The sequence below is a fragment of the Polyodon spathula genome, chromosome 31 (genome assembly GCF_017654505.1).
Source record: "Polyodon spathula isolate WHYD16114869_AA chromosome 31, ASM1765450v1, whole genome shotgun sequence".
Taxonomy (NCBI): Eukaryota; Metazoa; Chordata; class Actinopteri; order Acipenseriformes; family Polyodontidae; genus Polyodon; species Polyodon spathula.
This window is the reverse complement of record NC_054564.1, coordinates 7,617,706-7,632,559: the sequence shown is the minus strand read 5'-3', so window position 1 is coordinate 7,632,559 and position 14,854 is coordinate 7,617,706. Positions and strand designations below refer to the sequence as shown.

General features: G+C 46.0%; 1 protein-coding gene across 3 annotated transcripts; it reads left to right on the top strand.

Moving 5' to 3' along the window:
- Nucleotides 1–273: 273 nt before the first annotated feature.
- On the top strand, nt 274–14,838 carry LOC121303149 (AT-rich interactive domain-containing protein 5A-like). 3 transcript variants are annotated; one of them, XM_041233646.1, is made up of 7 exons: nt 275–436; nt 4,598–4,677; nt 8,424–8,589; nt 8,858–8,910; nt 10,229–10,326; nt 10,616–10,784; nt 11,848–14,838. In XM_041233646.1, exons 1-7 carry the CDS (start codon nt 433–435, stop codon nt 13,357–13,359), a joined length of 2,082 nt encoding a protein of 693 aa, XP_041089580.1. In that variant the 5' UTR covers nt 275–432; the 3' UTR covers nt 13,360–14,838. The 3 variants fall into 3 exon arrangements, with proteins under 3 accessions (XP_041089581.1, XP_041089580.1, XP_041089579.1); XM_041233645.1 differs by having other exon boundaries at nt 4,595–4,677; XM_041233647.1 differs by lacking the exons at nt 8,424–8,589; nt 8,858–8,910 and having other exon boundaries at nt 274–436; nt 4,595–4,677.
- The last annotated feature ends 16 nt before the right edge of the window (nt 14,839–14,854 follow it).

Below are 14,854 nucleotides of genomic sequence, written 5' to 3'. Positions count from 1 at the left end.
ATAATAATAATAATAATAATAATAATAATAATAATAATAATAATAATAATAATAATAATAATAATAATTACACACATTTGACTACACATTTTACTAAACGGTTTGTCGGTATCTAGAAGTAATCATTTCAAAACGCGTGGTATTTCTTTTCATTCTGACTACCGGCAACCGGGCAGAAATAGCAGAACGGAATTTCACCCATAGAAAACTACAATACCCAGGAGAGCTTGCGTTTCGGGGGCGTGGCGGTTTGAGCCCGGTCCTTCCAATCACACGCACGCTACAGCCTGGCACGGCGGCGGAGTTGTTTGTAAACGGAGAGAGAGTGGCAGCGGTGAGCGGAGAGCTCTCCAATGGACCGGCTCACTCGGGGTGTGGACGCACTGTTTACTGTTTACCTGGAGCAAAACTAAAACCGAGCGCTTCTTCACCATGGGTATGTTTTAATTGCTTTAGCTGGTTACTTATCCATTCATTATGCAGTTAACATTGCTATTAGCATGCTGTCTGCGCTAATGAGGGCGGGAGGAAATGAAAATTAAATATTGGAATATTTAGACTAATGTAAAAAGAATTGTTTAGTTTAATGTTATGTAGCGAACTTTGCCCAGTTTTAGTATTTATTTATTAATGCATTTAACCCAAAAGGTTTTGCACCACGCTATGCTTAGCTAACGGTAACCAGGTATTTACGCATAATGTATGTATTTATTTGTTGAAATTGCAGCGTTTAGGAGAGAAACACTCGGACAGGGCTTAAACGCTGTTGTTTTCTGGTGTTTTGCACTCTTTGTTTTTACCGGTAATTCGCGAAGTGGCTTTGCTGTGTGCAAATCCCATGTTTTGGCTAGTTTTGAAGATCCCGAATTATTTTAAAGAGTCTGACGCGCGAGTCCTGTATAGAGCGCTCTGCAGGGCGCAACCAGGCTGCGAGATTTCTAAAAGAAATATCAAATAAAACATAGATTAAGCAACTTTAGGTAACCCTTTCTGCAAAGTGCCTCTAATTACTGAGTGTTTACATAATAGTAAATGCGTGTGGTACTTGCACAGCATTACAGTCTTACTATGCATCGTTACAATGAACGTAACGCGTGAATCTGTTTGCACGACAGCACCCTGACCCCTTTCTGTTGCAATTGTGCATATATTGTGCAAAAAGATTTTAACGTCAAATGCATTGTAACTGTGCATAATCACATTGCAATGACGTGTGAGCGCACATGTACTTAGTAACAGCTCTGTAAATACACAGTAATTAGAGTCGCTTATGGAAAGTGTTACCCAGCTATTATCAGAAGCGCAATCGCAGTATAATGAAACGATTTCCTCCCCCCAATAGGTTTTCTGTAGAACTGTGGATGTGGTCGGTCGCTGTTACAGTACATCAAAGCAGCGGCGCTGTCGATTGAGCTAGGGGCAGTCAGTTTTCACACCCCTGCGCTTCTGGGCTGGCGCTTGGTTACCTCACAGGAAAAGTACAATGCAGGTAGCATGCAAACCGTCTAACCCCAAACAGACCCGAAATAGCACAATGAATTCCGAATATGATCCATAGTCCTGACGCGCTGTCAGTCCGGCGCGGATAGCTGATATCACGCATTGGTTTACCATTGAAAGTTTTACTTGGTATCGTATAGAGTCGATACAAGAGGATAGCCACGCCATCAGGGGACAGCTTGAATCTCACACCGTGCCGCAGTTTGTGTAATACAGTTAGAAATGAAAGCGCGTTTCAATGTGAAGTAATTTCCACGTGATGCAAAGAGATTTCACTCGACTAAAATATGCATTATATATATATAATTAAAAAAAAAGAAAAAGTGATCTAATTTTGGTTCCATTCTACCAGCGACGTTCTGTAGTGCCCGTTTAAATCAGACCCAGGGCACCATCGCCTCACCCCCTTGCTCTTGCAGAACCTTTTGCATTACAGTTGCCGTGCCAGTGTCTGTCTGCGTTGCCGCTGCGGATGGTTTTGGACAGTGTAGAGTGCTGGCTGGCAGCTTGTAAGAGTTCAGTTCGTTTTGCAGCTCGCAGTACATGTGTCACGGTACATGCAGTGGTCAGTATGGGCCTCTTGTATGATGCATAGTATAACTACACTGGCTGCGGCCCTGGGAAATTTGCAGACTGCCTTTGTTGACGTGCAGATGCAATGCATTCACCAGCCTTTCGTGCACTGAGTTTGGCTTCTGATGCGCTTTATCATGCTTCCATGTACCTGAGCTCTACCTCGATTCACATGGTTCTATTTGGTGAACCAACTGGAAAGTGGCGGCCGACTTCAGGACCTGGCGGTCGACCAATCAGTGTGGTTTTATTCACCGTATAGCCCAGTTCTCTTGTATTAAATGGAAACGCACACACACAACCGACGCTGGGGTGTAAAAGAACAAAACAAGATAAAGAGGTAAGATAAGGAAGCTGCCGTCTCCTCTCAGCCAGGAAATGCGTGATCTCGAAAGAGGAAACTTTCTCAACACATTTCGTTGTTGTTTTGATGCAAGTGAAACCTGCCCCGTGCTAATAATAATAATAATAATAATAATAATAATAATAATATAATAATAATAATAGCGCGTGTTTGCGGGGGAGAGGCGGTATTAAGATAGATGCGGTTTCTGAGGTGAGAGGACTGTAAACAAACACACCTTCCGGCACCAGCAGAATTGCAATACTGTTTACAATAATGAGAATAGCCATAAGGTTTTTCAAATGATTAATTATTAAACACAATTTCGAAAATGAACAGCAAATAAATGTGTACAGTACATTGAAAATAATAATACTAATACGAATAATACTACCACTAATAATAATAACACAACACCCAGCTACACAATAAGGCTGTAATTCCATCAATGGGTTTCTTGTGGCATATAAACCACAAGAGCTCTAGTTCAAGCATCAGAAACTTACCACAATTTTGCACCCACCATAGTTTACCACAATTTGCCATGTGTTTGTTTTTTTGTAATATGCTTTACCAGACCTCTCTGTGCTTTACAATGCTTCCCTATGCTTTACCAGACCTCTCTGTGCTTTACAATGCTTCCCTGTGCTTTACCAGACCTCTCTGTGCTTTACAATGCTTCCCTATGCTTTACCAGACCTCTCTGTGCTTTACAATGCTTCCCTATGCTTTACCAGACCTCTCTGTGCTTTACAATGCTTCCCTATGCTTTACCAGACCTCTCTGTGCTTTACAATGCTTCCCTACAATGCTTCCCTACCAGACCTCTCTCTGCTTTACAATTCTTCCCTGTGCCCACACCTCTCTGTGCTTTACAATGCTTCCCTGTGCTTTACCACACCTCTCTGTGCTTTACAATGCTTCCCTATGCTTTACCAGACCTCTCTGTGCTTTACAATGCTTCCCTATGCTTTACCAGACCTCTCTGTGCTTTACAATGCTTCCCTATGCTTTACCACACCTCTCTGTGCTTTACAATGCTTCCCTATGCTTTATGCTTTACCACACCTCTCTGTGCTTTACAATGCTTCCCTATGCTTTACCACACCTCTCTGTGCTTTACAATGCTTCCCTATGCTTTACCAGACCTCTCTGTGCTTTACAATGCTTCCCTATGCTTTACCAGCCCTCTCTGTGCTTTACAATGTTTCCTGTGCTTTACCAGCCCTCTCTGTGCTTTACAATGTTTCCTGTGCTTTATTACACTTTATTGTGTTTTTACTAGAGGAAACAAATGGTATCTGTACAGTTTATTTGTTATGGTAATCAAAGAAAAACTTTTAGAACTAGTAACGGTTATTTCTTTTAAACAAAATCTAGTGTTGAGAATTGCTTTCAAACAGCTGTGAGATTTCACATTCCGAAATGCTACAAGGGTTATTTCAAGAAAAGTACATCGTTGCTCTGGGAAAGTCATCAATATCAGGCTGCTGGCAAGCCCACGACGTTTGGGTGATCAAGCCTCTGTGTGGGTTTGGCCATTAATTAGACACCAGTGACTTCACAGCTTTCCTTGAATGCCCTTAAGTGTTTTTTACCTCACTTCCTGTCAAGCCACTGACGTTCTGGGGTTCAGGTTCTGGAGATATGGGGGGGGGGGGGTCTGTCCGTCCGTCCGTCCGTCCGTCCTTCTCTCTGTCACACTTAGATTTTTGCAAAATCAAAATGACAATTTAAAGACATTTCAAATGCACCTCCTTTCCAGATTGTGTTTTGGGGGTTCCTCTAAAGGTCAGAACTGCACTTGTACCCCAGAAGTCAGTGAGAGGCAAATCTTTCATTTCAAGACAGGAAGTTCTCATGTGTGGTTGAAACTAGGCCATGCGATTCTGGGGAATCTTAGAAAATGTGCAGCATTGGTTATTTCCAGGAGAACCTGTGTGTTCAGTGAAACTGAAGCTTTCCTGCTTCAAGGCTTATTTCCAGGAGAACCTGTGTGTTCAGTGAAACTGAAGCTTTCCTGCTTCAAGGCTTTTATTTCAAGCTCAGAAGTGTCTGTTCCCTGGCTGTGTGCTATGTCATTGTGAATGTGTTTTCTTCTTAATGAGGTTTGCTTCATTTGGTATTAAGATGACTCTCACTGTGCTTGCTGACGCTGTTGTCTCTTGGTTTTGGAAGCAGCGTCGAACCCGAGCGATCGGGCCCACAAGCAGCCCGATCCCAGAGAGGTGATTGAGGCGGACAGCGCCGAGGAGAGCGAGGTAAGAGCCCATTACTCCCGATATTTACCTGGGAAACTCCGAAATGAGTTGAGGTCTGTTTATTTGCTTGTTTTTATTTGTTTGTTTATTTATGTGTTTATTAATAAACGCTGATAAACTCCCAGGAAATGTGAAGATAGAGAGTCCCAAAATGACGCGTGAAAACTGATATAAAAACTTTTCATAGCTGAAGAAAACTCCAGATAAGTTCTACGTTCTAGGCAGTTTGTGGAAAAAGCATCAGTCAGGTTGCAGTCCGATAGATTTCTCGTAAATGGGCTTGAGAAGCAAACCGAGCTGCTGAATTTCCAAGCCCAGCTTGTGAGATGAAAGCATCGTGGTTTCTGTGGTTCAGCTGGCCAGGTGATCGCATCTACCCTGCCGCACTGCTAGCAATCGCAACACACTCGCTTATCAGCCCCTTCACATCAACAGCGCCCACGCGCTTTTCCGGAATTCGGATGCTGTGGAAATTTGAATGGGATGTTTGCTCGGCACATTTCGAAAACAACAGTCATTTCATGCAGGGTTTTGCTGAAAAGCAAGATTACGCAAACCCCATTCTGCACAGGCCAGTAACGCTTAGAATAGTCAGTGGCTGCAAGTTCAGAGGCATGTCAATGCAACATGCCTTGTTAACGCAGTGACATCAGGATCAAAATGAATTGAAATAAGACCACCATAGGAATAACAGGAATTCCACTGAAATTAATAGAATATTGTGGGTATTATCCTAAAGAGGTACCTGCTCATAACCTACTGCTTCCTCCCTCACCTCCCTAAGAGAAAGGGGGCTCCCTCAGTCCAGGGCAGACTAGAGGCATGGAGACTGAACTGCTCCCTCCCTCACCCCCCTAAGAGAAAGGGTGCTCCCTCAGTCCAGGGCAGACTAGAGGCATGGAGACTGAACTGCTCCCTCCCTCACCCCCCTAAGAGAAAGGGTGCTCCCTCAGTCCAGGGCAGACTAGAGGCATGGAGACTGAACTGCTCCCTCCCTCACCCCCCTAAGAGAAAGGGGGCTCCCTCAGTCCAGGGCAGACTAGAGGCATGGAGACTGAACTGCTCCCTCCCTCACCCCCCTAAGAGAAAGGGTGTTCCCTCCAGTCCAGTAATTATGAAATGTAGTCATTTTGTCAAGAAGTCTGCGTTGGTTTTGATAATAGGGTCTTTATTAAGGTCAGTGGAGAGAGAGAGGTGAGTGTTGCAGAGGGGTATTGCCAGATTGTTTGTCTTTCCAGCTAAGAAGATGTGAAACCAGACATCGCCAAATGAGAAATTATTTATATTGGTCGCTGTGACGCATGTCACTTCCTGTGATGCACTTCCTGTTCTCTTGTATTTTGTGTAATGCAGTGGTTATGTACTAGAAAGACACAAAGAAGCAATATTGACATTTTTTTTTAAAGCTATCTTTAATTTGAAATTTAGTTTGGTCATAATGCATCCTTTTTGTATATAGGACAGGTCATTTGTTTTTGTATTTAAATTATTTTATGTGTTTTATTAATAAATAAATACATATTTTCATATTTATTTTAGGGAAACATTGTGGCAGTAAATGCTGCATGTGGACAGGAAAATTGTTAATTGCAAGTCAAATTCAGACCGAGAAATGAAAAATGCTATCCCTCCTAAATCATCATTTATTCAGGGTGTAATCTAGCAGTAAACACCTTGACCCTGTAGACCGCTAAATCGCGTTCACATCACTTTCTTACGTGCGTTTGATGCAGAGGCAAGGCAAATCTGTAAAACAATAAATGCTTTTGAGAAACGAGGGAATTTTTCTGTAGAAAACTGAAAACGAGGCCTTGTATACATTACAGTGAACGACTCTACAACCCACGACCTTTCCACATCACTTGGAGGGGGAATAACACCACACTGTTGACTGCCTGAGGTATTTATAGCTCCAGCGATATTGTCAGCGAAAGAACAAAAGAAAAAGAAAAAACGAGAAACTGTAAACGGTTCAAATCTCACATGAACTCGGTTTGTGGTCAAGATGCAAACCAGAGCTGCTCAAAACAGCAGGCTGATAACAGTTGCGCATGGGAGCAGCTGTGTGTTGTGATGACTAAGACAGGGCTACCCTGGTTGAGAAGGAAAAGCTTGATATGATTCACTGCCACGCATTTCTCGTAACTGTTGTTGGTTGAGAGAATTTGATTCAGTTTGAAACCGCTGCCACGGCAACAGCTCCCCTCTGCTGATTGGAGGCTCCACCTGTCGCGTCGCTGAGGAAAGGCGGGGCTTGTGTTGTCTGTTTTACACCACTATGCAGATTAAAAACATCTCTGTATCATTGGAAATTATAAGAAAGGGTGCAAAGCTTCACAGCAGTGTTCTTGCGTTTATTATTGGCTTTGTTGCAGTAATGGTACCAGTCGAGCACAGCTAGTATGAATTTATATTATCAGCGTGTTTGACACGCCGCTGGCATGACTTCTCCGCACGATAAAGACCGAGGTGTTTTCCAGCTGTATCCTGTGATTCTCTCGGTCAAGTCCAGGCATGGGTACCGTCCTTTACTTTTTGTGCCAGTCATTTTCTAAAGCTACTGTCCTTTCTTCGTGTTTGCAGACCAGTCGATCAGCTGTGATGTGATATTTCCCCTTGACGATGCCCCCGGGAATGCTTAGTTTTTGTTCACTCAAGGGCATAACTGCTGAGCAAAAGTAAGAACAGAAGGGAAGAAACATTTTTGTCCCGGTTGTACAATCCCAGCCCTAATGAATGCATCACCCTAAATGTCTGTGCACTTGGAAATGTTTTAGGTTTCTTTGGAAATAAACGCGTCTGCAGTTTTTGCATAACTGAACAACTTGAATATCATTTACAGGCTGGAGGGAGAGAGAGAGTGAAAGAGAGAGAGAGAGAGAGAGATGTTTAGCAAGCAATCACAGTGGGAGGTTTTTTCCGATTTTGTTCGGATGTGAAACTTGCATGAAGGGTTTCGATGACAAATTTCAGGAGCTGGTATTTTTGTTTTAATTTCTGCTGACAATATTGTTGGAAGTGGAAATGAATACCTCGGTCCACTGTGTTTATTTCCTGCCTGCGGTCGAGACCTCTCTGCAGTCAGGTTGCTGTCATTGGTATCTGTGTCTGGCTGTCTGTAGCACACTCCTAGTTACCCTGACCCAGATGGATTCGCACAGGTTTTGGGTTCCATCGATGGCCATTGGTTTTACCCCTGCGTCTTCACTGCGGATTCCAGATGGGATCATTGCATTGGCTCTGGCACTCCCGTGAGTTAGGGAAGTCGGCCGGGATGGAGTCTACCAGTTCACATTGCTTGTTCAGCTGTACCACCCTCGCATAAAGAGGTAGCTCGTGTCCATCATCCGCTGTCAATCACCAGTGGCGAATGCCGGGCCACCCACAGTGCTTGGTGAGCTGTATGCTCTCCATGAACTGGTAGCTCGCCGACATCTGCTGTCAATCTCCAGGGTGCGAAGGGCCGGTCGGTTTGAGAGGACGTCCACGACCTTTCGTTTTCCTGAGCTGTGGTGGGGAGTTTGCTGCAAAAAAGGGGCAAAAGAATTGGGCAAAAAAAACAAACATCATCATTTTCGATATTTGCAGCATCTTTCTTTCAGGCAAGAGACACAAAGTGAACCAGGTTTGAAGTGAAGCCTCCGCAGGCGAGAGGCTTGAGAGGCGACTGAATGAGCGTGCTGCCCACCCCAGCAAACCCCTTCACGAGGGTCCTTTTCAATTTGATTTCTGTTGTTTGTGAGCAGGAGAGCGCTGATATGGAATCATCCAGCTCCACAGAGGAGAAGAGCGGCGAGAGCCAATCGGAGCAGGAAGAGCAGGAGGAGAAGAGCTTTGTGGCCAATCTCTACGCGTTCATGAAGGAGAGGAACACGCCCATCGAGAGGATTCCACACCTGGGCTTCAAGCAGGGTAGGTTGATGTTTCAGCTTCAGAGCTCAGAGAGGAGAGACTTCTCAAACCCCACCAGCCTACAGCGCTAACCGGACAGCACGTCACTGCAGATTTAAACACTGTTTAACCAGGGAGCTCAGTTTGACATGCTACATGCATGCAACATTTATTCTAAAAAGGGTTAGGTTAGTATTTTTAAAAAGTTCGTCAGGGTAATGCTCTGGGACTAGAGTGGGATTCCAGCAGGTTTTTCCTAAACTTTCTTTCCCCTGCTTGCTTCCTGCAGTTAACCTGTGGAGGATATACAAGGCTGTGGAGAAACTGGGAGGATACGACTCGGTAAGCACGCATTGGAGAGATCGCAAACTGTGCTTCACTGCCCAAACAAAGGGAGAAAGTGCCCTTACTGTGGTAGAGGAGGGGTAACCAAGTCTTTAAAAGAGGAACCGCAGCGCCTGTTAATTTAAACCGTTGGCATTTGAAACGCTACCGTATCCTGAATCAAAGATTCAGACAAACACGATAATCAAGGTGATAATGTTGCTAGTCCTAATACATAAGAAGGATATTTCTGAAGCATTGTCCACCATCCTGGTAATGGGTGATTAGGGGATATTGGGACTGCAAACCTGAGTGTTTATGTTGCATGGGGATGCTGCCTTATGCCCTGACCCCCATCCACATTGAAGAGGTGGCTGTTCAGAGCAAAGACTTCCACACACAGGGAGTCAGTGGCTGAGCTGGGGTTCGAACCGGGGACCTCCTGGTTTAACCACTGGTCCACGCAGCCTCCTGACTCCTTTAGACTTGGTTCAAACGTTTTGAATTTAGCCCTGATTGAAAATCAGGTTAGAAACTTAAGAGCATCTGTGTTTGAATCTGCCACTGTTTAGATGAATAATATAGACCCTGTAGTGGCCCACTTTACAGTTTCCAGTGGCATTAAAAAGCAGTGGAAACACTTGTCAGTGTTTCAGTTGTGGTTCATATTCAGAGAAGCTGATGCATCACAAGCCTGCTATTTGCCCTGGCCTGGCTGGTCTCAAAGTGAGTTTCGTTAGCTCCGATGCTGATTAAGGTGTGTGCTGCATGGCAGGGCGTGCAGCCAGCGCCTCTGGGACCAGGTGCTTTGCTGGGATGAGTTATTGCACGCGGGGCCGGGGGAACGTGGAATTGCTGACGGGACACAGAGAGCGGGGTGCTGCCGCGTTCATCTCTGTCTTCGGCGTGGTTCCCCAGGGATCAGTGTTCCGCTATGCCAGCTGGCTGGGAGGACAGACAGTGAAGATTGGGTTGGGAGTGTGGCTCCATCACTGACTCCCATTTCAAGTGTTAGTGCAGCTCCCCCAAGACACACCAGCTGATAAGCTCCTGACTGGGATAGGGGGGTGAGACCTAGTGGTCATATCTCTCTCTCTCTCTCTCTCTCTCTCTCTCTCTCTCTGTCTCTCGTGCATATCCTGGTGCCTGCCTTCGTTCATTCAAAATATATATTTTTTTTTAAATGGTTTAATGCTGAATCTAGGTCATGGTTATTCATGAGTTCTGTATTATGATGGGTACCCAGTTGAGTATTTTATACTGTCCTAGATGGGCTGTCCAGACCCTTGCCTGCTCCCAGATTTTCATGTCTTCTTGTGCCCCCTCCCTTCCCCAGGTGACGGCCCGCAGACTGTGGAAGAACGTGTACGATGAGCTGGGGGGCAGCCCGGGGAGTACCAGCGCTGCCACCTGCACCCGGCGCCACTACGAGAGGTAAGGACCCCGCCGTGAGGACCTGCGTGCGAGACCTCAGCCTATACGCTAGAATTTTAGGATTGAGATCTCATTTAAAAAAACGATAGGAACATTATTTGACAGCATGTAATCAAAGAAACTACAAAATGGTATCTCAGAAAGTCTACTGTAAGAAGTAGGGGTTGTATTTTGAAATGGGTTTGTCCTGGGGATCGGAGGACCCCCTCTGGACTGGTTCTGCTGAGCTGTTGTGGGGATTTCTTCAATGAGGGAGAAAAATACCAGTCTCTGTGTGCCCGTCCCGCAGGCTGGTGCTGCCATTCGAGCGGAGGCTGAGGGGGGAGGAGGACAAACCACTGCCTGTCGCCAAACCTCGCAAACAGTACAAGAGCGCCAAGGAGGACAAGGGGGGCGAGAGGAAGAGGAAGAGAAGCAACGAGGAGGAGAAGGCACAGAAATCCGGCGACTGCAATGAGGTACACGCGGGAGCCAGTTATATCAGAGCGGAGGGCTCTGAGACACACAACCCTCATTGAGCTCCACAATTCATCATATAGAGGGGAAGGCAGGACAGCTGGCCGGTCTTTTAAACAGTCAGCACAAATCTCTCCCATTTATATTTCTTTCTCGTGTGCATATAGATTTGCAGAAGTCCACTTTGCAGTTTGGAGGGAGATGGAACAGGAGAGCGGATTTATATAGCAGTATCTGTAATCATTATTTCAAAGGGGGGGTAAAGTCGAGGCAAAGGTCCCAACGTAGGGTTTGCATCTATCTAGAGCCGCTATCCCTGTTGTGATTGAAAGACTTGGTCCTGTTAAATATCATGCTGTACATTCATATTTGTGTGCATTTGTAAGGCTGTGTTTTTAATATGCAGTGGCTGTGACTTGAAAGGTATTAATAAGTTCTTTCGTGCCACTTCCTGAGCGGTGGAACCCTGGGTGAATTACAGCTGCAAACATCTGAAATAGATGAAAACTGTTTCCTTTTCCTCTTTGCTGCCGGTGTGATTTACACCCTCTTGTTGTCACTGTTTAAAGTCTTTCAGGCCACACATACACTGTTCTTCCTTGAGAGTTCATCAGCCGAGCACGGCATTACCATCAATGGAAAACAGTGTGATAGCATCTGTCTAGGGCTGATATTGTCCCGCTGTGATACCATTCTACCAAGGGCAGCACAGTCCCAATAGTGTCTTAGCCTTACCATTGCCACAATGTGCATGCTAATCCATTGCTACTATAATGCCACTGTCTGCCTTGCCACTAAATAGTTTAATACAGTACAGCAGACCTATCGAGACCTTTTGAGCGAGTTCAGATCCAAGCACAAACGATTTGCTGTAGAAGGGAGTTCGCACACCCAGTGCAACGCTGTCAACTCTTTAAACATTCATCCTGTCTCAAAGTTGGGCATTTATTCATCATGCCTTCTATAGTGTTGGCAGAGCATTGGGTTGCATTTGGGGATGAAGAACAATAAGTACTTTTTGTAAAGCGCTGTTTGTGATGCCTCTGATTTTGGTTCCCCTCGCAGGTAACAGGGAAGCAGACCTGTTGCACCCGGTGTGAGTCCGGGACCTGCCCGCCCCTGCCTCGAGGCTCCATAGCCTCAGAAATACGAAACAAACCAGAGAACCCGAATCCTGATGGGACAGGCGCTCCAGAGGAGTCTGGGAATAGGAGAGCTCACGATGACTGGACTGCCAACGGACTGAGAGCTTACCATTCGGCACCGAATCATAAAGGAAACCAATCGGCTTCAGTCTGCGGATCATCCCGGCCAATCAAAAGCCTGCTGTCCAACTTCCACTTGGAAGGCAGTCATGGCGGGGTGATCTCCCCGCTGGTTAAGAAGAAGCTGATGGCGCAAGCCAGCGAGGCCGGGTCTCTGCACTTCTTCCAGGCAGAGGGGAGCAAAGCTGGAGCCCGTCTCCAGCCCTCGTCTTCCAGCCCTGAAAGGCCCTCTGTGATCCACCGTGCCCAGCAACCGGAACTCAGTCCTGGCCTCGCGACTTCCAGCCGGGCCTCTGATGATGGATCTCCGGAGCCCCCTTCCTCCCCAAGTCTGTCCGTTTGCTCCACTTCTGAAGATTGCACCTCCCCGCCAGACGACTGCAGAGAGACCCCTGATCGCCCTGCCTACTACGCAAGCATCACCTCTGTCCCTTGCGTGAATGGCATCTACAAACCCCTGAGCCATAACCCTGGCAAGGACCTGCCTGGCTTCCTGCAACCCCCCAGGGGGTTCCTGGAGGTGAATCCCTACAGGAATCTGGCCGCGAGGAACACGGGCAGAGATTCCCGGGAACAACCGACTGACCTCAGCCTTCCCCGGAGTGCCTGGAGCCCTGACAGTAAAGGCACGGAGAATGGAATCCCTTCTGCCAAGAACAGCTGCCAGCCTCCCTCCTCTTTGGCCGGCTTTGGGCCAAAAGCCTGCTGGGTTCCCCCCATGTCGAGTTTCACCAAAGTGCAGCCCAAAACAGGGGAGGTGGTGCGACCAATCTTCCACCCCCGGGCAGGCCCCCAAGCCCAGGGATTCAAACCTCACGTGCCCCAGAAGAGGATGGTGGAAGACCCCGACGCCTCTGCTGCTTTCGAGAAGAAACTGCGGGTGGTGCCCCCCCTGCCTAAAGACTCAGGAGACCTCAAGGGCAAAGCGGATCTCCCCAAGCCATTCGCACCTCACAAGCTGCTGCACTCCCAGGCCAGCCTCCACCACCTTTCCTACCTGCTCCCTGGTTACAACAGGACTAGAGCCCCAGCCAGCTACCCTCTAGAGCAGCTCAAACCCTACTCCGTCCTGCCCCCCTCCCTCCACCCTCTCGTCTTCCCCTCCCTGCCGGCTCACCTAGCCGCGCCGCCCGCTGCATCGCACCCACCTGAACCGCTGTACCGCCACCTAGCTGTGGGAGGTGCACCTCCCTTCCTCTCTCCCTATGAGTCCGCCCCTCACAGCTCGAGGTTCTATCCTGTGCACGTCTGGCACCCCCAAGCCAGCTACGCCATTGCCGGCCTGCATTCATTGTACCCCACTAAACACTAAGCTGTGAGGCTGAACTGGACAGAGTCTTCGTCGCAGCGCTTTTGGAATATTGGAAACAAATACTGGATTTACCTCAAAACCGATCTCATGAACTGCTCATGATACAGACTCCCCATTCATGGGATAAGGTGCTTTTTATTGTAGCTGATATTGTATATTGAGCTATAGCCGAATGCATTTTGAGAACTCGAGTGCAAAGGGGGAAGATCAGTTGACTCAAAGTAAACCTTTCAGTGGATCTCATTTTCAAAGCCCTACAGATCAAAAGATTTTTAAACATCTGTTTATTATTATAATTATTATTAATATTATTCTTGGTGTTATTAATATTTGAATATATTTAAGGAGGACATACACACTGAGGTGTAACATCTCATTTATCAAGACTTTTCAGTTAAGGTCAGATTGTGGGGAGGGGTTCAGAAGCTGTTTTGAAAGCTCTGTCACGAAAGAGCCTGCAAGGGGATTAAAAAAAAAAAAAATCTGGATACTGACTGCCAGGCCTGGGCGGTGATGGATTGCTGTTCTGTAACCATGGAAACCACTTGCCAAAAAAACCGTTTCCCTCAAGGAGGGGCTGTTCTTAAACTTTGTTTGCGTTCTCAAGCGATTCGAAACACTGTGAAACTCCACAGTTCGGTACCTTCTGGGTTTTAAAAAAAATTGTATTCACATTGCACACTGAACAGTTACACTACAGCAGCCAATGCAGAAGACAGCAGCAATGTGCCTGACCTCTGAGTGAAAGAGGTGTGTTCGTCACCGAACGCAACACCGACAGTTTGTGGATGGCTTACTTTGAATCACATTTTTCTTCATCTTCGAAATTGTCCCTGCTTTTGTGCAGAGGTGTAAACTGAGATTTTAAACTGAGATAAACAGCTCCTAATCTATTATGAAAGCCTGCAGCTCAGACTTCGAGTGTGTCTGCAGACACTTGAGTGTTCTGGGGAATTGTTAGCACCTGTTATAGCTGCTTAGCAGGTAGACCAGTCACCCCTTTTAGCACCCAGTCTGAATCTGTTACATGCACAGCGACAGCCGTTTGGATCCATTAAGAATGAGTTCTACAGCTACAGCCAAAGGTTTTGCTCGAGAATCAACTCATTCTGCTTCCGAGTCAAATGGAACCTGTGGAATAATGTTAATGGCAACGTGTTGAATTACAAACCACTTTGAAATCTTCCATATACTTAACGATAAAAGTGACATTTCAAAATCTAACTTGAAATATTATACTGCCATTATGTCTTCCAATAGACTTTTCTGATATCATTTAGTAGTTTCTTTGATAAATATCTAAATTATGTTCATACATTTATATATATATAAAGGGCAGCTGGCTCGTTGAGCTTATATATATATATTATATATAATTTTTGCAGGTAGGTAAAAATGATTTTACTGTGCAGTAGGCTGAAGGTGTTCACTGTATATTTTTGTAAAGAAACAATTAAAACGAGAGTAACTATTTTGCAAGGTCTGTGTTGTCTTG

Bases quoted from the DNA above. Each gene is read 5' to 3' on its own strand.
- LOC121303149 (XM_041233645.1), top strand. The intron at 8,590-8,857 runs GTAGGTTGATGT...TGCTTCCTGCAG, and splicing joins ACACCTGGGCTTCAAGCAGG to TTAACCTGTGGAGGATATAC. The intron at 10,785-11,847 runs GTACACGCGGGA...TTCCCCTCGCAG, and splicing joins AATCCGGCGACTGCAATGAG to GTAACAGGGAAGCAGACCTG.